The sequence below is a fragment of the Gymnogyps californianus genome, chromosome 1 (genome assembly GCF_018139145.2).
Source record: "Gymnogyps californianus isolate 813 chromosome 1, ASM1813914v2, whole genome shotgun sequence".
Lineage (NCBI taxonomy): Eukaryota > Metazoa > Chordata > Aves > Accipitriformes > Cathartidae > Gymnogyps > Gymnogyps californianus.
In genome coordinates, this window is record NC_059471.1 from 215,780,904 (window position 1) to 215,808,060 (window position 27,157).

Sequence of the window (27,157 nt, forward strand, 5' to 3'; positions counted from 1 at the left end):
ACTGAGAGGACACCAGCACTTGGCACCACTGTTCTGTCATGCATTGAGGTCTGTGTCAGCATAGCGTAAGGACAGTGCCAGTTGTGGGGTCAACATGAAAAGGTATGGGACTGGGAGCAAGCAGAGTAGTAATCTCTGAGCCTTGCTCTCCCACTGACTGTGTATGACCTTGGGGCATGCCATCTCACTGGATTTGTGTTTATTGACCTTTTTCTACATCCTTGGGCTTTTTTTGTCTGCCAGCCCTTCCAGCCATGAGCTGTCTTTAAGTGTATATATACATGAAATGCTTAGCACCGCTAAGCCCTGATCTCCACTACAGATTACTGGTGTTTAGATAATAAAGGCACAGCTTGTGATTACTCATACAGTGACCCTGGCTTTGAGCTCTCTGCAGTGCTTGAGAGCTCTGCCTGGAGACCAGGACATCGCTACAGTTTCTGTCCCAGGGACAGACATCTTTCTTTCCCTTCTAGATTGGGCTAAGGAAGGTTCAAGGCAGCTAGCATACAGCAAGACTTAGCAACGAACAAGGAGGAGAAGAACCCCAAAAAAAGCCAAGCATAGGAGAGCCTTCTGATATCTTGGTAGTGGCTTCCTCCCTGCCACTAAAATTCCCTGAAAAGCCTTAACCAAAGGCAGCTGAAAGTATCCTTATCCATCTGGAATATGTTGGCAGGAGAGATGATCCGATTAGGCCCTCAGCACTGGAGCTGCCGAGGTGTGCAAGGACCACACAGAGCATGTCACTGCTCAAGATGTACTGGGCAGCTCCCGCCTACCACTCCCAAGCACTAATTAGCCAATACCTTTAACAGCTTCTGACACACATCGAGGTCTTTGCTCCCCTGCATTATTTGTATCAACAGAAATGAAGCTGATGCAGGAGATGGATGGTCTTTCATCTCCCAGTGACAGCAGAGCAGTGGCAGTAGGGAGTGAGGTTTTTGCATCTGGACTCTGGTTTGGTAAATGGTTAAAAAATCATGGATTCTGGCAAAGGCAGATGGCAGTCAGCAGGGATGAGATCTTCCCGTCTCTCATAGACGGAATAATCTAGCTGGGTTTTTAATAACACTGCAGACCAGAGATGATGAGCACTGACTGCTAGCGAAGACATTAACACAAGAGGGTGTTTCTCTGAGGTATACAGCTTGGGAGAATATCTACTGTTTAGTTGCAACACATTTATTCTAGCAAATCACATCTGTAACTAGCTTAGTTTCTACTGTACTGAAAAATCCCTTCTAAGTACAGAAATTGTTATAGACTGCAAAGACTGTAGGACATTGAGGCTGCTTCCTTGGAGAACTGTAGGACCTGGCAGACAGCAAATTGGAGCTATCTGGTTTGGAAAGAAATCAGACCGAAACAATCTAAATTTAGTGAATGAGGTGTGTATTGTAAAATCAGTAATTCCAGATGTCTGAAAGTGCTCTGTCTTCTTTTTTCTCCCTGGATAAGTCAATTTCTTTGGATCTGCTTTTCACTCAAACCATATTTGAAACCATGACTTAAAATATTTGGTCATGATTAACGAAGGCTAAAGAATAAATGCCTTCCAAAAGAAGCCCCGGCCTTGTCTTCCTGGAATAATGACAATAAACAGCCTGTTTCAATGTGCCACGCTGCTGGAATTGTGATTTAACTCAGTCAAGCAGTCATCTAGCACTCATGAAACATGAACAACCCAATGAATTTTAGCTACACACACTGCAAACTCACAGTGGTGACCAGGTGCATTTGGTAGAGAGCAGAAGACATTGAGGGAATTCTTATATTACAAATACTGAATCAGTTCTTGCTTTATTTCATTACTATATATTTTTAATAAAAGATGACAGACTGCTTAAGGAGGGTAGAGGAAAGAAAAAATAAAACAGAAATAAAGAGAAACAGAAAGCAAAACCAATCTTATTTATATTCTGCTTCTTCTTAATCTCCTTCACCAAAGATGATCTCTGTAAATCTGCTGAGATTCCTATCTGGATATATTTGTCTGCTCTTGAGATGTAAGAGGGAGAGCTGATTAACATCAAACAACATAAAGCGAATGGAGGAGAGCTTTGTTCAGACTGATGTATAATTACTACCCTTTGCTGGCTGCTTTATATCAAGCCTAAAAGGATCGGAGGGATTTCCTTTGGTGAAAGTGATCACTCTGCATCTGCATTTTTCTTCCTTTTGCTCACTCTCTCCGTGCGAGATCAGGCCTCCAAATTGCTAGACAACCACACATAATAGAAAAGAAGCACTACGCTGCTGATTTAATAGAAAAGTCACGTTTTTAATATGCAAAATAAAATTGTGGTCTTATTTAAGACTAAAGTCTACCCCCTCATCAGACTTGGATTCAATCAAAGCTCAGCTCTAGACTGTCTGTAGTTACTGAAGAAAAGCAGGCATTTCTAGCGTCAGCCCACCTGAGCTAAGATCTAAGACAGGTCAAGGAACTAACATCGACTGGACACAGCTCTCAAAGCTAGCTAAAGTTAAATGAGATGAGTGTCCCTCAATTGAAGGTGCAAATAAAATAATCTGATGATAAGTTCAGAGCATCTTCTGACCGTCCTAAAATTTGGGGTTGGGGTTTTCCGAGAACAAAGACATGGGAAATAAAGAAATTACAAGGATCACATCACAAGAGGAAGTGTGAGGAGTCCTCCCCCTGAGGAGGAAGGAGCAGCAGAAACAACGTGTGATGAACTGACCACAACCCCCATTCCCTGTCCCCCTGCGCCGCTGGGGGGGAGGAGGTAGAGAAAATCAGGAGTAAAGTTAAGCCTGGGAAGAAGGGAGGGGTGGGGGGAAGGTGTTTTTAAAATTTGGATTTATTTCTCATTATCCCACTCTGATTTGATTGGTAATAAATTAAACTAATTTCCCCAAGTTGAGTCTGTTTTGACTGTGATGGTAATCGCTGAGTGATCTCTCCCCATCTTTATTTCAACCCACGAGCCTTTTGTTATATTTTCTCTCCCCTGTCCAGCTGAGGAGGGGAGTGATAGAGCCGCTTTGGTGGGCACCTGGTGTCCAGCCAGGGTCAACCCACCACAGCATCACTCCAGGGAAAAGGGGTAGATACTAGGAAGTATTTTTTCTAACAGAACAGAACAAATGGCCCATATCTATTGTCTTCACATTCACAGGCATATTCATGACACAAGGTTCACACTTGTCTTCCAATGCTCCCAGACCTCACCTAATCCAGGCAATGGTAAAGGATTGGCACTGTCAGCCTATCCTGCAATGAGTGCAGATGCTTTCAGAGAACAGGCAATGCCTTGGGGGAGCTGGAGATGCTCTGGGCATGGGGCAGGGCACAATGGAAGTAAATTGGAAGCAGCCGTCTTTGCAAACGTGCTTTGCAAGCAGATGCTTCAGCCACAAACCTTGCTGTGTTAAGGGATGTGACTAGTCAGTCTTCAGCAGGGTTACCCTGCTGGGTTGCATGAATAAATTGTCCCAGAGGGTCAGCATGACCATCACCGGCTTCTTTTCTCTAAATCCCCTTTTGCTAGAAAAGGCTGAACAAGCCCATTGGAAGGTGTGCTCAGAGCACTCACCAGTGTCTTGTAATCAATCTGCTGTCGGATAAGCTTGTCCTCACTCAGCGAGTACCGGGCCTCCCCAGTGATCGAGTCGATGGGACCCTTTTCCATCTGCTGCTTGATAGCACAGAAAAGGGAGAACAGAGGTTCGCCAGCACACTCCTGCAGGGGTGAGACACAACCATGAGGTGAAACAGGAGGAGCAGAGGTGAGAACCCAACCTACGCAGCATCTCAATGACTGCCATAGCTTGCATCCCCAACTATTCGAGACAGATGCATCAGTGGGAATCAGTCTATTCCATACAACCCAAGAATAGAGGTGACGCTCCACTTCCACAGAGTGCAACCAGCCCTCTCGAGTGTCCTGTCACAGGACAAAGGTGTCAGTGCTCCCTGGCAATGTTGGGGTTAGCAGAGCCTTGTAGGAGCTGTTTGAGTGATTGCCATCAGGCCAGAGGTTTGCACTGGAGCAGGTGGTGGGATGGGTCCCAGAGGACCTGGAGACAGGTCCGAAAGGGAGATGGACTGCTGGTGCCCTGTCCTCGGTGTCTGGGCAGAGTCCGCAGTCTCCCTGAGCACTCCTATGCTGGAGGCAAATAGGGATGCTCAGGCAGGAGCAGCTCCGTGACCCAGGGGAGATGTGCCCCTGGATCTGTATGGTTGCATCGGTGATGTTAGGCGTGTGGGGCCCAGCACAGGACAGCAACAAGCAGCCCACAGGCAGGGCCAGCAAAGCACACCTCTCCCTAATTTCTCCTTCCCATCATTCGCAGCCACTGCACTCCTCTTCCCACACTTTTCCTAGCCTCTTCTCCCTCGCTGCCCTCCCTCGGCACATTCGCTGCCATGCACCCCTCCTCATGCTTTCTTCTATTGCCTCTCTTCCCCTTCATCTCTCCATCCTTCCTCCCCTCCTCCCCACCTTACCCTCTCCTTTTGCAGCGTGTCCCAACTCAAGGAGCGAGGTCATTTTCTTCTGGTGTAAATCCCAGCAAAAACAAGTTAATAATCTGAAGCAAAGTGGCCCCTTTCTCAGTTCCTACACCTGTCTCCCACTTAATTAGCTTATCTGCCAGCAGCATATTGCTTCTGTGTGCCTGTCTCTTGCCCTTATCAGGCCTCTGTTCAGGCTAAGGCAAGCAGACAAGTAGCTGAGTGGGGTGAAAAAAGCCTATTATAAAAGCAGCTCTTTAGAGAGTCACCTCCTTATATCCTTTCCTTTCAGCTGGAAGCAGGAATCTGATACCGAAGTCACTGAAATTACCTTCCAGGGACCTTCAAAACTTTCCCATGTGTTCATCCTTGGACTGGTTGTGCCTGGGGAAGGCTCAGGGGAATGGGATTGATTTCTAAAGCCTTGAATTGCCAGGCAGAGGGTGGCTATTCTGTCCAAATGGGGCTGTAAGGTGTAAGGATATCTGGCAACTGCACTGGGAGTGGGGGAGAGGTGCAGAGCCCAGCTCCTTCCAAAAATCCTGGTGCCACAGCAATTAGCATGCTTGAGGCTCGGTGTGGGTCCCCAGGAGGGAACTGCCATCACCCAGCAGTCAGTGGCAGGTCTCAAAGGCTGAAAGCCTCTGGTTTTTTACTACACACCACCCCAAGGAGACCCTCCTGGAGGAACGAGAGGGCTCAAGGAGTGTCTCAAGTCTTTTAATTCTTTTGCTGATGAGTGTCCTGCAAAGCCAATGCTACCTCCCACTGGGATACAAGGCAGCAACAGCCTCAGCCTGTGTTGGGTTCTGGATGCAGCAGTCAGGTTTACACTGTGTATTGCGTCCAGCCCTCTGTACTCAGAGGGTGCATGGCCATCCCCAGGGCAGGCTTGAGACAGCCTAATGCCAAGAAGAGCTTGGGTTTGGGCTCAAATTAAACTAAGCAGGGATCTGGTTATGGTGTGCATAAAACAGATAAGTATGATGGAGGCACTGGGCCTCAATGCTGCCTCTGAACTGGGGTGGGAGATCTCCAGCCACTATGCACTGAAAATATGAGCCACCATGTGATGGAGATCTGAATCTGCTAGCAAAAGGAGAGTATTTTCTATATAGGTCTCCATCAGGCTCTGAAATCCTTCACGTTTCAAGTGACCCATAGATACCACCTCTGTACAGGAGAAAGACCAACAGGCTGCCTCTCTAACAAAGTGTCCCTCTTTGTTCTCCCTGGATCAGAAAGCAGCCCCTCTCCCATTAGGCAGTGAGCTTCCTCCAGACAAAAAAGCCTTTTCATTTATATCTGGGAAGTTTTTGCCCCCACTAAATCTCACCAAGAAGAAATGTATTAAAGCAGCTGCTCATCCAGGCATGCTGCTCCTCTTACCTTGAGGAACTTGTACAAAAGGAAGGTGAACCAGTTGGTGAGCATTTTCTCAGCCACAGACTCTGTCCTAAAATCAGCCAGAGAGAAAAAGCAAATTGGAAATGAGTTAGTCGTGCTGGTTGTATCAAAGGGCTAGTCAAAGATTGGCTTTGTCCATCTTACTGCCTAGACGTCTGAGCCCCGTGGAAAGTCTGGCATGACACCATCAAGATTAAGCACATCCCAGGTTCTCTGTTTTAGCTTTGGATTTAGGAAACCTTCAGGTATATCATTACTGCCCTGTTGATTCTCCTGTGACTAGGAAAGTCCCTGTATGTCTGTTTCTCAGTTTCTCCATCAATGAAAGGGAGATGACAATGTTTGAGGGAACCTTCTCAGAGGAGCTCAGGGAGGATAAATCCATCAAATATGAGGAGCTCAGAGTTAGGCCATATGACAAGTAAGCTATATAAATACTTAAGACAGAGAGATCTAAATCACCAGAGAATAGTTACCTGGCATTGACTATGTCCCTGGCATTTGGGAGTGATTATACGGATTCACGGAGCTCATCCTTTTGCCCTTGAACACTCTGTCCTCAACCAAACAAAAATCCATCCTGAGTCTTCAGGGTGAACTTTTCCTACAGAAGGACCGACTCAGACCTGTAAATGTGGTGTGGACACCAGGAGCACAGGATAAACCTGTGTTGGCTCCAGTACATGCACTGGTGTTGCTCAAGAAGAAAGCAAGAGTCCCTGCCTGGGTGAATTAAAGCAGGTCTTCCTTGTCCTGGCTATCGCCAAAGCCACGCAGGGGTTCTCACTTAGGACTGCAGCTTGCCTTTTAGGTTCCCTAGTCCATCAGCATCAAGTTGATCTTGCTTCCTCTGGAGCATGAGACTTTCAAGGGGAAAGGTTTGCATCGCTGGAGCTGTATGTGTGGAACCAGTCAACAGCCTTGCCTGAAAGCAGTGCCCTGTTACACCAACACAGAGCAAGTGATGGTCCCTTCCCTATCTAAATGCAGTTGATCCTTAGCCTGGTTTCCATAGGGATTTCTCTGTTCTTGTGGGCAATTTTCACTTAATGGTGAGGATGGTGGGTGAAGGAATGATAATAGAGGTGTTTTCTGTCACTCCTCTTTTTCTTGCCTGCAACCAGAGAAAGAGGTGATATGGTCCCAGTTTTCTACCAGATTAATGCTGTGTTTCCTTCATCTACAGTGATCATTGCTGTGTCTCTGCCTAGAGACTGCCTCTGTCCAAACCAGCCTGTTTGCCCTGTATTCCCCTTGGTCATTATCACCTAGCTGCTGGTCTCCCTTGGTCATGGCATGATATTCAATTCCAGCAATCCCCATGCTTATGGTCTGAGATCCTCGCAGGGAACGTCACCCAGAAGAGTGCTCTTTCCGATGCTCCCTGGTGTGACACCTGGGACCCATCACATGGTGCAAACTTGTGCATTACCATGAGAAAAAGAACTGAAATCTTGTTGTGTTATTGCTCTCTGCAACAACTTTGATCTCTTTGAGGCTGTAGATGTCATGTGTGGGATGAACACCGGACACAGGTGAGGTGGGAAAATCATTCCAGCCAGCTCCTTCCTCCTGACAAATACTCCCAAACCCCAACACTGCAGAAGGGTGTTGGAAGATCCCCTTCCATCCACAGAGTCACAGGAAGGGAGGAGAAGCATCAGGTTGAAACCAGCTGCTCCAAATAATTGTCTAGGGACCTCACACCAACATCTGAATCCCAAGGCACTGAGCTGTTCACATGTTCATCAGTAGACTCTGTTCTGGTGCTGCTCAGTACAGGATCTCCATTTCAGAGCACAAACCACACTTCTGACTTCTCCTTGTGTTTTCAGAGCTTGGAACAGTGGAGGTGCCTTCTTTGTTCTCTGGCTCTCCTTCCAAAGGGCACATTTCATTTCCAACAAAGATGACTAGAGTTAGAAAAGAGCTGGAAGAAGGAGAAAGAGGGAAGATGGGATGCTCAGGACAAGACAGGAATGAACAACCAGGGAAGATAAAGAGATGGAGAAAGTGGAAGAAAAAGGAGAAAATGAAGGGAGGAGACAGTTGGAAGGAGGCAGTGCCACCCAGCATCAGAGGAGAAGCACAGAGAGGAAGCCTGGGGACAGCCGGAGGGAGGTCACCAGCCAGGCTGTAGGGCTTGAATCACATCAGGGATTCAACTGACACCAAAGCAAAGTCCAGTCTCTGCCCCTGGCATTGCTGCCCTGAACGCCAGGAAGTGCCTTCTGCTCACTTTTTTGCTGGTTCTCCATAGTGGGCTGTGTGTCAGATGAAAAGCCTCCCAGCAGGCACCACAGATCTCTTCCCTGCCCAAGCCGTCCATTGTAATCAGCTGAGGGCTCCTCAAAGTTGGCTCTGAGCAGTGGCAAAGGCCATTCATTTCCAGAAGACCCCTCCTGATTTTACTTGCGGTCTTTGAATCAGAAGGATTGGTTCAGACTGTGAAAAGGAGATGAATGTTATCCTGAAGGGAGAACAGGCAACATTTCCCTAGGCAGGGAAAGCACATTAATTACAAAGCAGTAGATTTCTAATTCGAGGGTTCCCACAGAACTGTGGAGTTTAGACCTTAGACCTGGCCAAGAAACACCAATCCAAACTTGTGCCCTGTATGAAACCAGTTCTGTTATCCTGCTCAGCTCTTCTGCTGGCTTCAACAAGCTCCCAGCACCATTGCTCAGGGAGAGACAGGAGATGCCACGATGCAGCTGAAGAAGACTCTCCATGTGTCCGTAGTTAACTTATGAACAAGAAACAAAGGAGGGCAGTCCACATCCCAGGTGGGAGATAGCAGCAGCTGACTGACTTACCAGGGATATAATACAGCCTGGTCTATGTGATATACTTATGGGTCCTACACAATGCAATTGGAGTTTTCAGGTTAAAAGGGAACATAAGCATAAACGAACATCTTAAGCACACAAAGATTCCAAAATAAGGATTAGGAAGCATGGGCTCTTGCTGCCTTTACGAAGCTTTCTGGAAGATCCACATTAAAATCCAGAGGTATTTTAGTTCTGTAACTTTTAATCATTGACTACTTTTTGGTTAGGGAGGAGATGGAGCAAGATCTACAGACACACTTGCTGAAAGGGAAGAAAATGCAGAGAGGATGCTGGGAGGAAGAGGAGAGTCCTCTAAGAGAAGGCACGGTCTGTCAGGAAGTCTTAAATGAGCAGGAAACCAGAAAGGGAGAGCGATTCAGTCTTCCTTCAGCCCCACTTGCCTTATTCACTCCTCTCTGCAAACAGCTTCATGCCAGCCCTATGGGGTTACGTGAACTGTGGCTGTATATCATCCTGATTTCACACCCAGCTGCACAAACAAAAATCAGGCAAATTTACCCCTTTCCTCCAAATATGACTAGCATATTTATGTTTTAGACAATGGGGCACAGGCTGCTCAGGCCAGCTCACTCCAGCCCCAGGCATCCTTACCTCCGGAGCAGCAGTTTGGGGTGGTTCTTGCTCTCCAGATTTTTGTCTATGAGGTCGGCCAAGAGCTGTTTGAGGACATCAGTAGCGTACTCCAGCTTGCTCTGCAGCACTGTCATGATCAGCGAGGCCACATTACCGCGGTCCCGCATGGAGAAGCTGCGCTGTGACTCCAGCGTGCGGATGAAGGACAGCAGGAAAACCTTGTTGTTGATGAGCTGGGCAAAGAGCTTCAGGCCTTTCTCCACCCGTTCTTGCCTATAGCCAGGGACCTGCGCAAGAAGAAAGGGAGTTTATACCTTTCCCTCACTACCCACTGTCAGACCTCCCCAAATGAGTCACACACCCTTTGCTACCTCTCTGCCCTCATCCCTCCAGCTCCTCCAGCTCTACACTTTGACATCAAGCAAAGTCAGTTCTGAGACAGGGAAAAAGGAAAAGCTGCTTCAAACAGCAGAGACAATTAAAAAAAAAAAAATCTTGCATCTAGCAAGCAGGTGAGTCCTTCTGTATCACAGGATAGTCCTGTAAAAAGGAAGGGAGTCCATACATCATCTAGTGATTAGGAAGCCTGAGAGACCTCCTAGCCACAGCCAGATGATGTTTTTCCAATCCTGTTTCCCTCTCTGAACACTACATCAAAAAGAAATTGCTAATGCCTAGATGTGGTACCAAACCATGTTATATTTTTATTGTAGTCAAACTGAAGTCTCTCTCTGTCTTCACCTAAAACCTCTTTTTCATCCCTGCAAGAAACCTGCTTACAGAGATTTGGGATTCAGCTTTAAGAAGCTAGGAGAGGCAGCAAGAAAGTGAATGGGGAAGAGAGCCCAGGGTCAGGTTTTGAGAAGAAGAGATGCAGTGAGGCAGAGGCTGAGGTGGTGATCATGCACTGGGCCTTGGTTTGAAGAACTAGGTAGATGAAGGTGTGAGAGGACATCCTGAGTTGGGACCTGTCTTGGAGGTTCCACTGCAGTAGGACCCCTGGGCTTGGGAGGGGAGATGGTTTGGAGACAGAGAGGTTGATAAGTCTCTAATATATTTCTTAGCTGTGAGAGGCTGGTGAACTAGTTTTTATACAGAACAATTTAGGACTTCAACACTGGACCCTGGACTCCACAGTCTACAGTGGGCTTTACCCTTTCTGGTCCTTCTGGCTCTAGATGAAAATGGAGCCAGATGAAAATAGAGAACCCCAAACTCATTCCTCCATGTTGCAGAAGCTGTTCCAGCCCTTTAAAAAGCTTCCCTGGAAGCTGGAGGGTCTCAACACAGAGCAACACATGTCACTGAGGCATGTATGTATTAATAACCAACCATATTTGGCACTTTAATCCAAAACAAGTTGGCATGCTTAAACAACCAAGTAATGCAAGGCCCCTTAAAAAGTCATTACTTTTTCATTCTGGAAATTAGAGCTCTTAACTCTTTTTGCATACGGCAAATAAATTACTTAGTAAATAGCTTGAGACAACCAACCAACCAACCACTACCACCCATCCCACCAATAATTATTTTTAACTCACTTGCTTGAACATTTAATATTGCCTATCCTCGGGTTATTATGGAGAATTAAAAAAATAACAAGAAAAGTATTTTGTACTGCATCTGGAAGCAGTTAATTAGCAAATGAACTGGAAATAAGTAAGACCTGCTCACTGCGGGATCTATGCTAGGGCCTTTTGCAATAAATAGCAACTCCTAGGTGCTACAGAGAAGGGAGCAGAATGGGAACTGCCTTCCCTGATATGTTGGTAGCCAAAGATGTTGACACTGAAAGAGCTGTTGAAGCTTTACAGAGGATTAAGGAAAAAAAAAAGATGAATGAAATGAAAGGAAGAAGAGATCAAAGGTGGCAGATTGAAACATTAGCTCTGTGTCTCTCCGTGTGTATCTACATATGGGAGCATCCATGCTAGAACCTCTATAGGGGTCAGATGCTATTCTGTGGTCAGCTGGCTGAGGTTAATGAATATAGGGATTGAAATTGGCTGCGGGTATAATGAAAGTGTTCGTGTGTGCGTATACATATGTGAGAGAGAGATTCATCACCCCTCCTCTCTTGTGCTCATTTGTTGAAGCTGCTTAGCTACTCTTCCTGAGGGAAAGTAGCTCGAGGTGACTCTACCTGCACCCCAAAGGCAAATATATACAGTAGTCAATGTGTAACTCAGCCTCATATCCAATCCCACAAGTCCTCCTTGCTGACAGATCAGGTTTTTAATGGTTCTTTCCATATAGTTTGATGAATTTTGGCTCTCCTGAAGGGAAGGAGCAAAGAGGAGCAGGCACCTCTGATTACGCAGCCAGCCAAGCATGGTATTGCCTGTGCCAGCTCCTGCTCCTCATTTCTGCCAACTAACCCCGGTCTTGGCCTCCAGCAATCCCACCAGCCCATGCCAGAGCCTCTCTGAAGCTCAAAGCATGCCAAAGACTTTGCAGAGATCTCAGCCAATGACCCCTCTGGCCTTGGCCATGGTGTATCCCCTGCTTCTCTGGCCCAGGTATCCCTCGAGCAGAGCCTGTCCATCTGCCAAAGCCTGAAGCAGTTTCACAGCATGGACAGACCTCACTTGGGGTCCCATCAAACTCAGTGTCACCAGTGAGCTAGCAGAGGCTGTGTGTAGACCTCAACAGTGCTGGGCGACGTCTCACCGTCCTCCCAATGCTGTGGTCAGGAAAGTTGGGGTGGAGGAGGCACATGTGGGCAGGGTGTGGGCAGACCGACGTTGTGGTTTTCTGACCTCACTGCAAACCACAGAGCGCAGCAAAGGCGAACCTCTGTAAGTGACTGCAAGTTATTTCTATAGATGTTGTCACAAAATAAGGCCTCTAGGTACTGTGAGTGTCATGTAAACCTGGAGTGACACAGGCAAGTATCCTGCTCTGCCATACAACTATTTTTCCTGGCCCCTGCACAGCAGTAACTAATAAATCCTGTCTAAATAACAAACTCCAGCAGGATGAAGACCAAGGAGAAGCTTAATACAGTAGACCTAATGCACACAGATCTATGAGACTCTTCCAAACAGATGAGTGATCAAACAGAATTTAACATCTAAGATAGCAGCAATCATCTTCCCCTTTCAGCCTGGATTTTTAATGAGGTGCTGTTTTGTCCCTGGTAAGACACAGCATTGTAAGCCATCATGTCCTCACCACTGACACATCTCTTGCATTCAGGACAGAACAGGGAGGCATGAGAGGAGCCAGAAGCAGGAGATGTTGATTTCTTACCTCTAGATCCCTCAGGACTGGATGATCTTCAATGCCAGGGAAAAGCACCCTCATGGTGTAGGTTCGGTAATCAAGGAAAGGGATCCCGGCTCCATCCAGATCACTTGTGAGCTCGTGAATATCTGTCTGTAGCTCTGCAAAGGCTGACACAAAAAAGGAACGACTCATGTAGCAATGACAGTCCAGATCTCCCTCACCATGATGGGAAAGGCCCTCAGACCCACATGCACGAGACTAACTGTATTGGGTTTGCGTGGCAAGGTTTTGGTAGCGGGGGGGCTACAGGGGTGGCTTCTGTGAGAAGCTGCCAGAAGCTTCCCCTGTGTCCGATAGAGCCAATGCCAGCCGGCTCCAAGACGGACCCGCCGCTGGCCAAGGCCGAGCCCATCAGTGACGGTGGTAGCGCCTCTGGGATAACAGATCTAAGAAGGGGAAATGTAGTTACTGTGCAGCAGCAATTGCAGCCGGAGAGAGGAGTGAGAAGATGTGAGAGGAACAGCTCTGCAGACACCAAGGTCAGTGAAGAAGGAGGGGGAGGAGGTGCTCCAGGCGCCGGAGCAGAGATTCCCCTGCAGCCCATGGAGGTCCACAGTGGAGCAGATATCCACCTGCAGCCCGTGGAGGACCCCACGCCGGAGCAGGGGGATGCCCGAAGGAGGCTGTGACCCCGTGGGAAGCCCACGCTGGAGCAGGCTCCTGGCAGGACCTGTGGCCCCGTGGAGAGAGGAGCCCAGGCTGGAGCAGGTTTGCTGGCAGGACTTGTGACCCCGTGGAAGGGACCCACGCTGGAGCAGTCTGTTCCTGAAGGACTGCACCCCGTGGAAGGGACCCACGCTGGAGCAGTTCGTGAAGAACTGCAACCCATGGGAAGGACTCACACTGGAGAAGTTCATGGAGGACTGTCTCCCATGGGAGGGACCCCACGCTGGAGCAGGGGAAGGTGTGAGGAGTGCTCCCCCTGAGAAGGAAGGAGCAGCAGAAACAACGTGTGATGAACTGACTGAAACCCCCATTCCCCGTCCCCCTGCGCCGCTGGGGGGAGGAGGTAGAGAAAATGGGGAGTAAAGTTATGCCTGGGAAGAAGAGAGGGGTGGGGGGAAGGTGTTTTTAAGATTTGGTTTTATTTCTCATTATCCCACTCTGATTTGATTGGTAATAAATTAATTTTTTTTTCTTTTTCCCAAGTTGAGTCTGTTTTGCCCGTGACGGTAATTGCTGAGTGATCTCCCTGTCCTTATCTCGACCCACGAGCCTTTTGTTATATTTTCTCTCCCCTGTCCAGCTGAGGAGGGGAGTGATAGAGTAGCTTTGGTGGGCACCTGGTGTCCAGCCAGGGTCAACCCACCACACTAAGGTACAAGTGGAGAAACAACATGTGGAGAGGAAGAAGAAGGTGGACAAGAGCAGTCTCACCCTTCCTATAACACAGCCTTTCCCCAGGGACAAGTGCCAAGGCTCTCTCTGGACTGTGAGTTAGCAAATGCACTTAGGACAGGGTGGACAAAGGCTGGACTCAGGGAAAATAGGCAAAGTCAGATTAGATCCAGGCTTGAGCCATACCCATAGGATTCAACACTCCTTTTGCTTGTGATATTTTGGCTCAAAGCTTTGTGGGTGGATGCCTCTCTTCTACCAACAGTGACACAGTGTCAGCCTTCCTTCCTCATCCTACCTTCTTTGCACTCCAGTGCCACCCTGGACTCCAGGTTGTCCATCTGCATCTGCAGACGCTTGAGGGTGAGGTCGCTTTCTCTGGATTTGCGCTTGTATGCAATCAACACAGCCACAATGAAGATGATGAGCAGGCCACCGGCCACTGCAATGCTGACAATAGCTGGCAAGCTGAGAGGGCTGTCTGGAGAGATGTAGACCATCCCCGGGGAGAACTCCATCCCTCCTACACGAGCCTAGAGGGAAGGCAGGAAAGAGTTGCGTTGAAACTGTTGAACAAGCAGGATCACAGAGGAGCTCCATCATCTCCCTGACTAAGGCTGAATGATGACCTCCCCTTGTCTCCCAAGCTAAACAGATCATGAAGTACTTGGATAGAGAACAGCTTAAAAACACCTGAAAAGTCATATAGAAGCACCTCTGTTGACAGAGTGACCATGAACCCAACCTACAAAGGACTTGTGGTGAGACAAATCTCACCAGTCCCAATGCCCTGGGTACATATCAGTTTGGGCTTCATTCTGGTTTTTCCATTCCCTGTCCCGAACAGCTATGTTGTGCTGGACTGCCCTGATGACAGTCCCAAAATGCACACAGGACACACAGCTCATGGTTGTGGTCTGATGGGTCCTAACCTCACAAGGGACAGGGGACATCTGACCCAGAGAGCTAGCACAGCAGCAGTCAGTACAGTGGGAATGCAGAAATCAGAGTCACAATACGCTTTTGGCTCTTCAGCCGGGGAAAACTGTATTTGGAAGCCACTGGGATAGGAAAAAAAAACCACAAAACCCACAGAGCCTGGCCCATGCTCTTTACAGCCCCTCTCCTAGCCACATGCTGGCAGGGTGACTGCAGACGCTCATCAGTGGGACAAGGAGCTGAATACAACTTTCTGCTCTCCATGCACTCCCAGAGGTTCCCAGGATTGCTGCCAGCCTCTGGAACATGCTGCTGTGCGAGGACCTTGCTTTTAACAGCCAGAAAGAAACCCTGCAAGTGATACTGCTGCAAGCCCAACAAAATGCTCTGCTGAAGCAAGTCTGTTAGGAGCCCAGTTTTACAACATGAACACTGCTCCCAACAGTAATCCCACTACTTGCTCAAGGCTACTAAAAGGTTGTTCAAGGGTATTTGTAGAGTAGGGTAAGTTTGAGTGGCAGGGGGAAAAGCACTGCTGACTAGCTTGAGGTATAAAAAGAAGGCTTCTAGGACTGTGCTGTGGTAGGGGAACACTGGTTACAGATCAACATAAAGCTAGGAAGATGCCATGCAAAGAGCCTGAAGGATTATCACACGGTGATGAGCCCCATCACTTCACCCCAGCTGAGCTTTGTCACGGAGAGGCACAGCAGGCCCTGCACAACACGCAAAATCTTGCTGCCAGGCAGAAATGCAGTTAAGACCCCAGGGCTACGTGCTTCCCCCTCCCACTGCACTGGGACCATTGCAGCACGTAATTGAATCTTTTTCTTCCTCCCTCACCTTTCCAGCTCCTACAGCAGCTAGTAAAAACTTCCCCCACATCCCAGCCTGGTGGCTAGTCTTGTCCTTCAACTCATTGGCTCTCAGTTAATCAGTCTGTCTCCAGCCTGCCTGCATACGCATTAATCCCAGGCCTCCCATGCCTCAGCTCAGGCACCTACTTGGGTTTCCTCTCTAGGTTGCAGAAGGAAGAAACTGGCCCAAGGAGGAAGGGCTGGAGCCAGCAGAAGAGACTACGGAGCAGAGAGTCATGAATTAATGAAAAGTTTTCCAGCTGCTCTCACTCCTCACCACCACAACCCTTGCTGGGCACATGAATCTCTGTGACCCCACCATCTCCTAGAAATTATTCTGGCCCCAGTTACAACCTCTGAGAAGATGTCTGTTGTGCTCTAGCACCAGGTGTAGGCTGTTCCTCAGTGGGTCCTGGCCAAAGCCACCTAGCTGTAACCCTTATGTCTTGACAGGACAAAAATGAATGTCTGGAAATATCTAATTTCCATGCACAAGCTCCTCTCATGCCATTTTGGGATGGGTTCTAGAAAGATAACAATGTCCACAATGAGAAGCAAAACCAAACCTAAGCTCATCTGACCAGGTAATAGAGTTTCAAGACGACCATTCCTGTAGCATGACATTGATGACTTGTAGAGTATCTTCAGTGGCCAAGGAACAACCTAGCACCCATGTAAGTTGAGGACGCAGCAGTAACTACTTTTCCCATCTATTTCAAGATACAAGGGCCAGCTCACTTATAAAGCCTGCATGGGGCAGAGGTTTGGTATTGGTATGTGGCATGCTCAACTGAGAAGACAAACTGCTAAACCCACATGCTAAGCTATGTACTGAAAGTCGTTGCCTTTTGCCCTAGACCACTGTCGCAAATCCTCCCAGCAACATTTGGTCACCAACTTGAACAATTTCCTTCCTGTTACAGTGGATCAATAAATAGATTCATTATATTTCATTTTCTGTTTCCAACAGTGGCCCTTTTTCTCCAAGCCCTGCTGTCAGATGAGTCCATTCAAGGAGTATCAGACTAGAATCAAACAACCCCATCCCAATCCCCAGTGCAGGTCTGTCCTCAAAGCTCACAGAACAGCCGTCTCCATGGGTGGGATTCCTCTCACCAAACATTCGACATGCACACTGAGTTAGACGTTACAGCATGCTTTCAGAGTCAATACAGAGAAAAAGCACTTTTAGAATGTGATTTATGTGAGCTGCTTTTGACACCTGCTTTGACATTAGGATGAGACATTTTATTCAGTGGAAGTTCCCATTTCTCTCCATTAACTGTAAGGGGATCTAGACTCCTAGAGGTAGGTGTCTAACGAAGTTATCCCCAGTGCGTTCCTCTCTAAAGGTGGTTTCAACACTGGGAAGGTCTCACAGTTCACGAATCAAACTGCCATGATCTGAGGGAATCTGTCTCTTGAAGAAGAAAGCCTGCAAGGCTGCAGTATTATTGTGAGCATTTAAAAGAAAAACAAGCAAATATGTAGACATAGCCCTACTTTATTTCTTGGGCCACTGAGTGTTTCTGAAGAAAGCTATTTATACCTTCCAGAAGACTGAACATGAGCCCTCCATATTACCAAACAACACTTTGGCCACCTGTTAAGCCTATTAATCATGACTGTGTTCTAAATGACACCATGGCAGAGCCCAGTTTTCTCCTGCAAAGTCTTAGGGGCCACCTGCAGCAGTTCAGGAGTTCCTGTTGTGCAAAACTTGACTGTGGTAGTGTCTTTCCTAGTGCAAGTTTGCCCTAGCCAAATGTAAGTGTCTACCTTAAGATGAGATAAATTATGCACTGAACTTCAGTTGCTATATTTGACCATCTCTCCATTCACTATACAAAGAGTCCAGTGTGACTTTCCATATGTAAGTGCCTACATTAGATACCAGCAACCCTTCAAACGTACTCCACTTCTTCATTACAGACCTTCTCCAACATACTTACTAATGGATCTTCCTCATGTCTCTTTCTTTTCCTTGGAAAAGAGCTTACCTCTGAGTTTTAGTCCATCTTTTTTAACCATTGCTCCGGCCTTTTAGTTCTTTTCTATTTTTTCAAATATTTAACTCTGTCATTGTATAAAAGATAGCTGAACTAGATCAAAAACGTGTTGACATCAATGTGTGTCATTGTCACTCTTCCTTCCCTTAGAAATAATCTCAGTGTTGCAATGGTTGATTCACTCCCATGGTTCCCTCTCAGATCTAGGCCACCTCACTTTGAAAGAAAGGGTTTGTTCAGCAGTTTACTCAAGGTCACACAGTAAATCGTTGGCAGAAACAGTAGGAGGACCTGGGAGAGCTACCTGTCAATTATCCTGACCATCAAAGTGACATTCATGTGAAACATGGGGATACATTTTGTACCAACCAGAGCAACAGAGATGCTGTGCCATGCTGGAGGAGGCATTTCCCAGCCCAGCTGTCCCCCTGTTAAGTTCCAGATGCAAAGTCCATCCTTGAGCACGGGCCTCCATCGCAGGTGACCTTCTGTATTTGGTTCCCAGCCCAGACGCTGTCAAAGCGTTGCCTCGGTTTTGGCAGTTGAACGAGATATCTGTAACTTGCCCCTAATACTGATGCTCATTAACAGGCTTCAATGTGATCATCTTCCCATGTTTCCAGCAGCATCTCTTGTTTGATCAGCGTCCTCAAAAAGGGATTATTCTTTTCTCTATGGCTTCGCTTAAGCTGTCCCAAGCTGTAGGAGCAGGGGAGTCTTCCCAATTAGTAAGACCTGACCAGATGTTCATCCTCCCTGATCCCCAGGGGTTGATTATTGCTCACCTGACTTTGAGTTTTCTCTCTCAAGGATTGGCTTTGTCCGTCTCTGACTAACCGTATTTTTAATTATATTCATGAAAATGACAGGGAACACATATTGCCTTGTTCAAAAGCTTTGGTATTCACACAGAGAATACCTCTCACTTCATTATTGCTCCTCTTGGAGTGTCTTAATGTGCTTTACAATGAATCGAGAGCCACGGTATATTGGCATGGCTGAAAAAGATTATTACTTCTATTTTCCAGATGACAAACTTTGGCACAGAGAAGTTAAGTAGCCAGTATGAGGTATCCCAGCAGCAGTCACAAATGAGACCCGAAATGGTCACCATAAACTCTATTTTCTAAAAGTCCCCAGAAAATTCTCTTTTTAAAGAGCCATGCAGTGTCTCCACCAATCTCTATGAGTCTCACTGCATTGAAATAAATAAGTATGTGACAGATACAGCTTTGGGAGGGCAACAGAGAGGTGGAAAAATGTTGATCACAAGGAGTGAGAAACATTGATCATCTGTATGTCTGATGTCAGTTGTTAGCTTTTGTTGTGTTTCCACCCACAGCTTGGTACAATTCAGATGAGTTTGCTGATGTACTGTTTATCAAGCAACAGCATTGAGGAATGCAAATTACTGAGAGGAAAGTAAAGAGGGAGTGAATAAATCAATGGAGAGAGGAGGAGAAGCTCCCTCTGATGTGATCACTAGGTCCATTTTTCACAGGTTCCAGGAAGGATATGCAGGAGCATACTAAGTTGTATAGATGTCAAAACCTCAAAGTCCAGTCACACTGTCATCCATATCCTGCATTTTTTTTTCTCCTACATAAAGGCAAATTTTAGCCACCAGCATGTTAGTAATTGCTGGGAACTGTGCTGAATTTAACAAAGTATGTCATGTAGGAAACATGTTACATATATGAACTCACATGAGTATCTAGGGTTCATACAGACCGTACAAAAACAGAAGAGAGGCAAACTTTCCTAAAGGGTCTTGATTATGAAAGGTTTCCCACTGTCCATAAAGATCTCCAGGTCACTCTTCTACTCTTCTACTTCTCCAAATTATTCTTGACGGGTATATTATATCAAGAAGGGGCCCTGATGTTTATGGGATCTATGGAAGGCAAATGGTGATGCAAACTCCTGAGAGATCTCTGCCAGCTCTTCGGCATTGGTGTGCCCTCCCAAGCCACCCAGGGAGGAAAGGCTGAGGTTTAAGCACCACTTACCATCACCTTGTGCCGTCCAATGAGGTTTGGGGACTCACACAGTAGCTGCACATCTGATACGGTCACCGCACAGGGCTTCTCACCAACCAAAACGGTGTAGTTCAGCTTGGCATTCCCTCCCGCCACTGGTGGGATCAGGTTCTTGCCCTAGATAGAAGGGAATATCACCACCCCCCCCAAAAAAAAAACACTTCAGGAAAGAGTTTGCCTTCCACCTCTAGTTTGCTCCTGTGACCCAAGTTTTAACATTGCACTTGACATTTGTGGTTCACCATTAGATAACACAGAGAGGAAAAACCATTTTAGAAAGTCATGCAGAGGACAGCATGGATGGCTACAGACTGTCATCAGTCAAAACAGTCTGTTCTGTTCCTCTCTCTCTGGAACTAAATGAGAAATATTGCATATAAGTCTTGCACAAACAGATCCTCACAAAACATAATCAGGGCAGTAAAACAGACCCCTTTCCAAACGTGCAAGAAGGTATTCTGCAGGCACAATCATTTCTTTGCACATGCGCCACTTAGAAGTGCTGATATAGAAATGTTCGATCATAAAATTCCTTCTCTGTATTGCTGTCCACATTACAGAAATGACAAAGGACTGGTGCAGGATTTAACCAAGGGTGAGAGGAAGATCTTGAGAACCCAAGAAAGAAATAGACTTGGGTATTTAATTGCCAGCCTTGTTGCAGTGGTAGAAAATGTTCTTTGGTGAACAGCAGTGGGTACAAATTTAGACTGCACACAGGTAGCTGCAGCAGGAGTTTATATTTTTTAGTTATGGGTATCGGCAGAGGCCAAGCAGTGATTCATGTCTGCAGATGGTGACTCTGATGTGATATGATATGATAGGTGCAACGAGTGAAGGAAATTTCTGGGATGCAATTGGGATGCCATTGTGATTTGTGGGGTGCTGGCAGACACAGAGAGGCAATAGTCAGAATGTGTTTGTTGTTCCTCATCCAGTCCTTGGTCCCCATCTCACCTTCAGTATGATGGGACTTCCTGGCTTCAGCTCCAGGATCCCCGAGGGATTGAAAACCTCAAAGATTGGGTTTGGGTAGTAGGTGAAGTTGGTTTTGTTGAGAATCAGCAGGGACTGCACATTGTCAAGAATGAAGCCAAACTCCTCTGGACGCTCGGCGAGCTCAGACTGGTGATTGGGGTCAACAGCCAGTGCTGGAGCCTGACAGGTCATCTCCGTGCTGTTCTGCACCTCGCAGTTCTGGAGAAAGAAACCCAACACAAGGAGAGTTTATGGAAAATGCCCCCAGCCCTCCTGGTGGGCAGATACCTCCCAGTGAAATGCTAGCCTACCTACTGCTGGAGGACAGGGAGGAGCAGACCTCCTAGGTTATCGTGAGGCAGGCTGGTGCTCCACTGCTTCAAAACATACCCCATACCCAACACGCAATCAAGGCTGGGAAGGGATTAGGAAAGCTTTGCTGGGGCAGGTGTGTGGAGCAGTTTGCACTGCAACTGGGCATCCTGTGCCTCTTCCCTGAGGGAGCTCAGCCTCTGGGGTTGCCAGTGTCGGCATCCTCCCCCAGCCTCATTTCCTTCTGGAAATAGAAATTTCTTCCTTTTTTTGTACAGCAGAGATTAATCAAAGCCTCACTACCACCCTGCAATTAGGTCTCATACTCTGGGGATCACTCCAAAAGCGTATGTCCAGTGCACGCTCAGTTGTGCCCAGCATTCCTATCTGAACATCAGGTTACCTGAAATGAAGTCCAGGAAGCTGGAGTGGTGAAGACAGTGGGGTAGGTCTCAGCAGACCCTGAAGTTGGCTTCCAGCCCTGCCAAAGACCTGCTTCTTTTGTGTGTTTGAGAAATGGGTAATAGATTGTGAAAGGCTTTTTATCCTGACTCCCATTTTAAACTAGGAATTAGATGTCTGGTTGTCATTCAGGATCTGAGCCTTTGTCTTTCTCTAGCTAGTGTCATGGTTGCTAGCACAATGCATCCTGGTCTCACCAGGAACCAACAAGCTCTGTGGGGAAACCACACCAGCTCCGTGGGATCCCAGCTGTGCTTGATATGAGGATCTTCTCCAAACTAGTTTGATACTTCCAGCATTGAGAGTACACTCATTGTCACAGCTAGTATAGTTCTACAGTGGACAGTTCTACATGAACATGTTTGAGATGATGAATAAGCTTCATCATCTGCACAATGGCATGATTGTTTGAGACCACTGTGTCAGGCAAGAGCTGAAGTCTGCTGAAAGAATAAGATGAAGTCATGCAGGCTTCTAATTCTGCAGGAAAGCTAGGTAAGTGTTTGGCTGTGCTGTACCACGAAATAAAACATATTACCAAAACATACCTATGAATATGCATAATCAGTCAGATCAGGGTTTTCCCAGAGTTCATGAGGGACTGGAAGATTGCCAGTCAAGATCCACATCAGACTCAGAAACCAATCTCAACAGATATGTCCTTAATCTGGTGAGGTGTGAGAGGTGACAAAATTGCTTTGGATTTGGCTTTATGAAGGGAGATATTAGCTCATGGCAGAGCTGGGATAAGACCAAAATTTAGGTGTCTCAGTCTGCAAACTGCAGATGCAAATTAATCTATCCCATTTTCTTTTTGGATCTACCACAGTTTCACCATTGCTCATGTGACAGTAGATTATTTTAATGTCCGCAAAGTGCTTTGAGAACCTTGGGTGGATTGGGATCCCATTAACCATGGGATTACGCCCATGGATTAATCTTAAAACCTGAGAAATGCAGAGGATCTGGACATTCTGCCCCCACCCCAATTAGTCCCTCTGTATTTTTCACTTTTGGAGCCTCTTCTTCTGGGATGCTCTTTCACACTTTGTCCCAGGAAGTGCCCATATGCAGCCAACAACTTTTCAGATGCTGTTGCATGGCCCCATCCTCCAACCTACTGTAGGTATCAGCAGGTGCTTCCTGCTCCTGAGTCTCCTAATTGGAGGTGCTAAACTCACACCTTTTACAGCTCTATCAGGAGCTGCTCAGCAGCTACTGGTAATTGGCTCCTTCCAAGTGAATTGTCCTCCCAGACCTTGGTAAAGCTCTGCTGGTCTCCACAGAGCTGCTTCTGATTCCTCAGTGGTCACTGAGAATTGAATTAGGCTGTAAATCTAGCTGGTTAAACCTGGATATACTCTTGCAGGATCTCAAATAGTCCAGGGAGCGGACACAGTAGTACTAAAGAGTATTGCTCGCAGTCCCTTCTGATCCCAGCACACTCAGCTAATAACATGAATTTGGGTCTACTTATGCACAGGCATGGCTGATAAATAATGTAGGTTGTACATGGGCCAAGAGAGAGGACAGGTATCCTTGAGCCAACAGAAGAAACAGGCTCAGGAGCTGAACGACCTTTCATATCGCCTCTCTCTGTTCCCTCTTTGATCCAGTCTTCCTTCATGGAGAGAAGATGGGGTGATCTTTCTGAAAGCAAGTCATCCCCTCTTTTCTGGATGCGATAGGAGATTTCAAGCTCCAGAGCTGTTAGCCGGCCCCTATCACCACCTCGGAGATGTCCCCTCCTGTGATCCCCAGCTCAGCAGCCATACTCACGTTGACGTGTTCCTTTCCACCATGCTTTGCCCGGATCTGAGGGTTTTGGATCAGGTCTAGGTGAGTTCCCCACACTGCAATGGGTGTGTTGCCGCTAGAGAAGAAGAAATGAAAGAAGTACATGAACCCAGCTAGCAGATATCAGGACTGATTGCACCAGCAGTGGGTGATCTGTATTCCTAAACGTTGATTGCAAAGTGTCTGGCCACATCTCACAGTCCCATAGGAAGGGAAGGAGAAACAAAAAAAACCAAATAATTTTTCATTCATTCATGAGCTGGAAAGAAGTAAAACCACATGCTTGCTAAAACTGTCACATCAAGCAGCATCTGGGTGTTTTTCATTGTTAGGACTCAGCAATCACAAGCTTCAGTAATGAGAAGAAGAGTGAGAAATTTAACAGGGGTCTTCAGAATGGTCCACAGACTATCTCTCCTACATCACTTAAGGAAGGGAGCCCAAAAAACCCTTATAGATACCGTCCTGTGCAAGCAGCTCTTGAGGATTCAATGTCACCTTGGTTGAGGGCTGCAGTCCCATCTTGCATGTTAAACCTGCTATAAAAACATCACCCTGAATAACATAATGTCACCTCAGTGAACCCACTTCAGTGCTGCCAGGAACCCAGTCTTGCAGCATCTAGAAGAAACAGAGCCAAAGTCTCCAGCCTTGGTGCGCATAAGGCATTTGCTCGGTTTCCGTTTGGTGATCCAGGCAGATAAGCTCTGCCATGTGTGTTAGATCCAACAACATATGACAGAATAGAGATTTCCAGTCACAGTGTCCCTTTGCTCAGGCAAGGACTGATTCCCTAAGAAAGATGATTCATACAAGCCATGACCCTGCATTTGGTAGATCTTCTTGCTTTTGTCACATATCTCAGCCCAGCTTTAGATGGGGAGATGTAGATGGAGCCCTTCTCGTTCCCTGCAATAAGTGTCACCGGAAGAAAACAGATTTCAGAAACACCCTTCCTTCCTTTCCCTTGCCTTTTCCACCTGCAGCCAGCAGTGCTGTTTGTGGGACTTTGGGGAGCAGAGGGGAGGGAGGAAAGAAACTGCAAAGGAGATTCCCAGGCTTCAGTAGGAGCTGATGTGTGGGTTGGCTTTGAACGTTGTGTTGAGGGGAAGGGTTCACCATAGGCAGCTTTGGCCATCCCAAATCAAAACAGCATTACTCTAGCAGGGTGAGCTCTCCCTTTGCAGAACTGTGGTGGAGGCAACGAGATGCAAGGGCTGAAGGGGGAAGAGTCATCCGAGAAAGCAAAACCCTCAGCTGTCAGGGCTCACACAGCCGGGGCAGGATGAGGAAATGTCATCAACAGACAGCCCCATCTCTGAGGTTTTCCCAGGGTGAGGAGTGCTCTCATCAGTTTCGGCACCTGCCTCTGTAACTCCTCTTGGAAACTGTCCAGGCTGCAATTTATTTCCTGCAGCGTTCTGCTGGGAATGGGAGGCCATGTGGAAATCGGTGGATTGGGAAAAGAAAGCTCAGAATCCCTTTCCTGCCTCCAGGTAAACCTACGCATACATGAAAGGTGAAAGAAATGCATTATAAATGAGAAAACACCAGAGAATAAACACACTGGAAGGGAGAAGCCTGTGTTGGCCAACAGATCTCCTCCAGTTCTGACCTTTGTTTTCCATGCTCCTCATTTATCTTCCATTATTAATCAGATGGGGCAGGTAGGAATGAACGCAAATATACATCTCTGCTCAGCAGTGTAGCTCTCAGGTTTCAGTGAGCTGATCACAGCTAACTGGGACTGTGCTTCAGCCCCTCTAGTTACACCCACACTGATAAACCAAACAGCCAGGACACCAGCTCAAACACTGGCTGGTGGCCATAGATGCTTGATAAGCTGTTAGTAGTATCCCAGGCAATGCCCAGTCGTGGTTCAAGGGATAGCAAGGGCCAGGGAACACTCTGAACCAGCAGGATAGATGAAGCTAAACTGCCTTTGAAGGAGGAAAGATCATTGGTGGTACAAATGAGGGCTGTGCATGCTCGCTGACTTCAGGACCAAAGAATAGACCTGGATTAATTACTTACTAGTTTAAACATAGCCTATGTGACCAAGAAGCCTGTAAGTTTGAAGTCATGAGACATGAGCTCTGCCAAAGAGCAGTGTCACAACTGTATCTTTGGGCAGGTGCTCCTGTGACACTTCTCTGAGAGGTTCCTTATGGTCTTTCATTCAAGTAATGCCTGTATGGACTGATCCATGGTTAGGACAACATTTGACCTTGAGTTTTGCAGAGTATCTCAACTTCTTGCTCTCTGAAACCGTTAACTGTAATGGGAAATTTCTAATGGGGAATTTTATGGGGCAAAACCACATTTTGCCATTTCCATAAGATCTGCTTGGATGGTTGAGTTTTCTTGAATGCACAGGGGATCTCTTCTGAAGTCATACATCCACTTACAAGAGACCTACCCCTCCCTGCCTTACAGAAAAAATACCCTCTGCCCAAAATTCAGCTTCACATTAACTATTCCTGATATCACCCAGGGAGAGCTCGCTCACCAGAAACCAGAAAAGTGTATAAACCAAGTTGTTCTTTCTCCACTGTCGTGGTTCTTCTGGATTTTTGGCTGTGAGCCTTTATAATTTTTATTATTATTTATTATTATTATGAATCTCTGCTGATTCAAACTAGAAGGGATTTTGTATCTTTACTCAGTTGAAAGTTTTACGTGTTCCAGACGTATCAAATGTGTGCGCATATGTACAGATATATGAGTGTGTGTATATATACATAAATCCTTTTATTTAATCAACCAAGTCTGTGCACACAGTTTTAAACCCACATGTTAAAAATTCTGTGTTTGGTTTGGAAACTGAGCTTGCAGGCTCAGACCACAGTTATTAAGCACAGCCACAGCACTGGATCAGAGAGGGGCCTTTTCTCTGAAAAAAATGCCAAAGCAGTTGTGTTTGCCGAAGACATGAAATCACCCCCAAACCCTCTCTGGCTTGCAAATCAAGCAAATAAAACTGTTGCTTGCCTTTGCATTAAAACCACCAACCATTGCCTTTTGTGTCTGTGGGTGAATGCCCGGTCACGGCCACTTCTCGCCCAGGTCGGATCAGAGCCCCAAGACATGCTACTGCCCAGCAAAATAATACAGGTGCCAAGACTACGAGCTTTCTTAATTTAACTCTTTATTGTCCCAAAAACTCTGAGCATAATTTTCTGTCTGCAGACTCAGATAATTGCTGGACCTAACTCAAATCAAACCCAGATCAAAAGTATTAATGGAGCCTCATAAAATTCTAGTTACCTGCCAGCCCAGTGTGACTTTTTTTTTTTTTTTTGGCTATGGGAGTAAATTAGCAGTAATCTTTTCTTTATTGTCTTGGAAAATGGCACTTGAGAAGGTTTTAAGCCAGGCTCAGTACATTCATTCACTAATTTTGCAAAGCTGGTTTAGTAGCAATCATCTATCCCTCAAAACAGCTTAGCCCCACAGCCAGGAGTGATGAATCCAAGAAGCACAGTGGATTTGCTGTAATGAATCATACCGCATAACAAATATACTGAGGAACAGCCTCCTCAGTCTATCTCTAGATCCACGTGTCTTGACTAACTTATTTCTTGCTTGATTCTCAGGACCGGAGTTGGCTGCACTTTCATCCAGCTCTGCGTGGAGGCCTTACTCTAATGCTTGTCTCCATTACGACCTGCTAGACAGAGCTCCACAGCTAACAGTTACAGTGCTTAAAACTGTCCCTGACACCCTGCACCACAGTGGTAATCCTGAATATTGCAGCTGCTCTCTCTGCACCCTCCTCCAAGGTTATGCACCTTTGGAATGTCTCAAAAGTGCACAAGAA

General features: G+C 46.7%; 1 protein-coding gene across 1 annotated transcript in view; it reads right to left on the minus strand.

Annotated features, from left to right (window-relative positions):
• PLXNA4 (plexin A4) overlaps positions 1-27,157 on the minus strand; it is a 456,388-nt gene that overhangs the window by 34,132 nt on the left and 395,099 nt on the right. The window contains exons 17-24 of the mRNA XM_050892199.1: positions 23,320-23,413; positions 20,746-20,985; positions 19,759-19,905; positions 14,243-14,477; positions 12,571-12,713; positions 9,337-9,605; positions 5,876-5,942; positions 3,567-3,713 (exon numbers count right to left, since the gene is read on the minus strand). Coding sequence (XP_050748156.1) covers positions 3,567-3,713; positions 5,876-5,942; positions 9,337-9,605; positions 12,571-12,713; positions 14,243-14,477; positions 19,759-19,905; positions 20,746-20,985; positions 23,320-23,413 — 1,342 coding nt within the window. The remainder of the gene's footprint in view (positions 1-3,566; positions 3,714-5,875; positions 5,943-9,336; positions 9,606-12,570; positions 12,714-14,242; positions 14,478-19,758; positions 19,906-20,745; positions 20,986-23,319; positions 23,414-27,157) is intronic.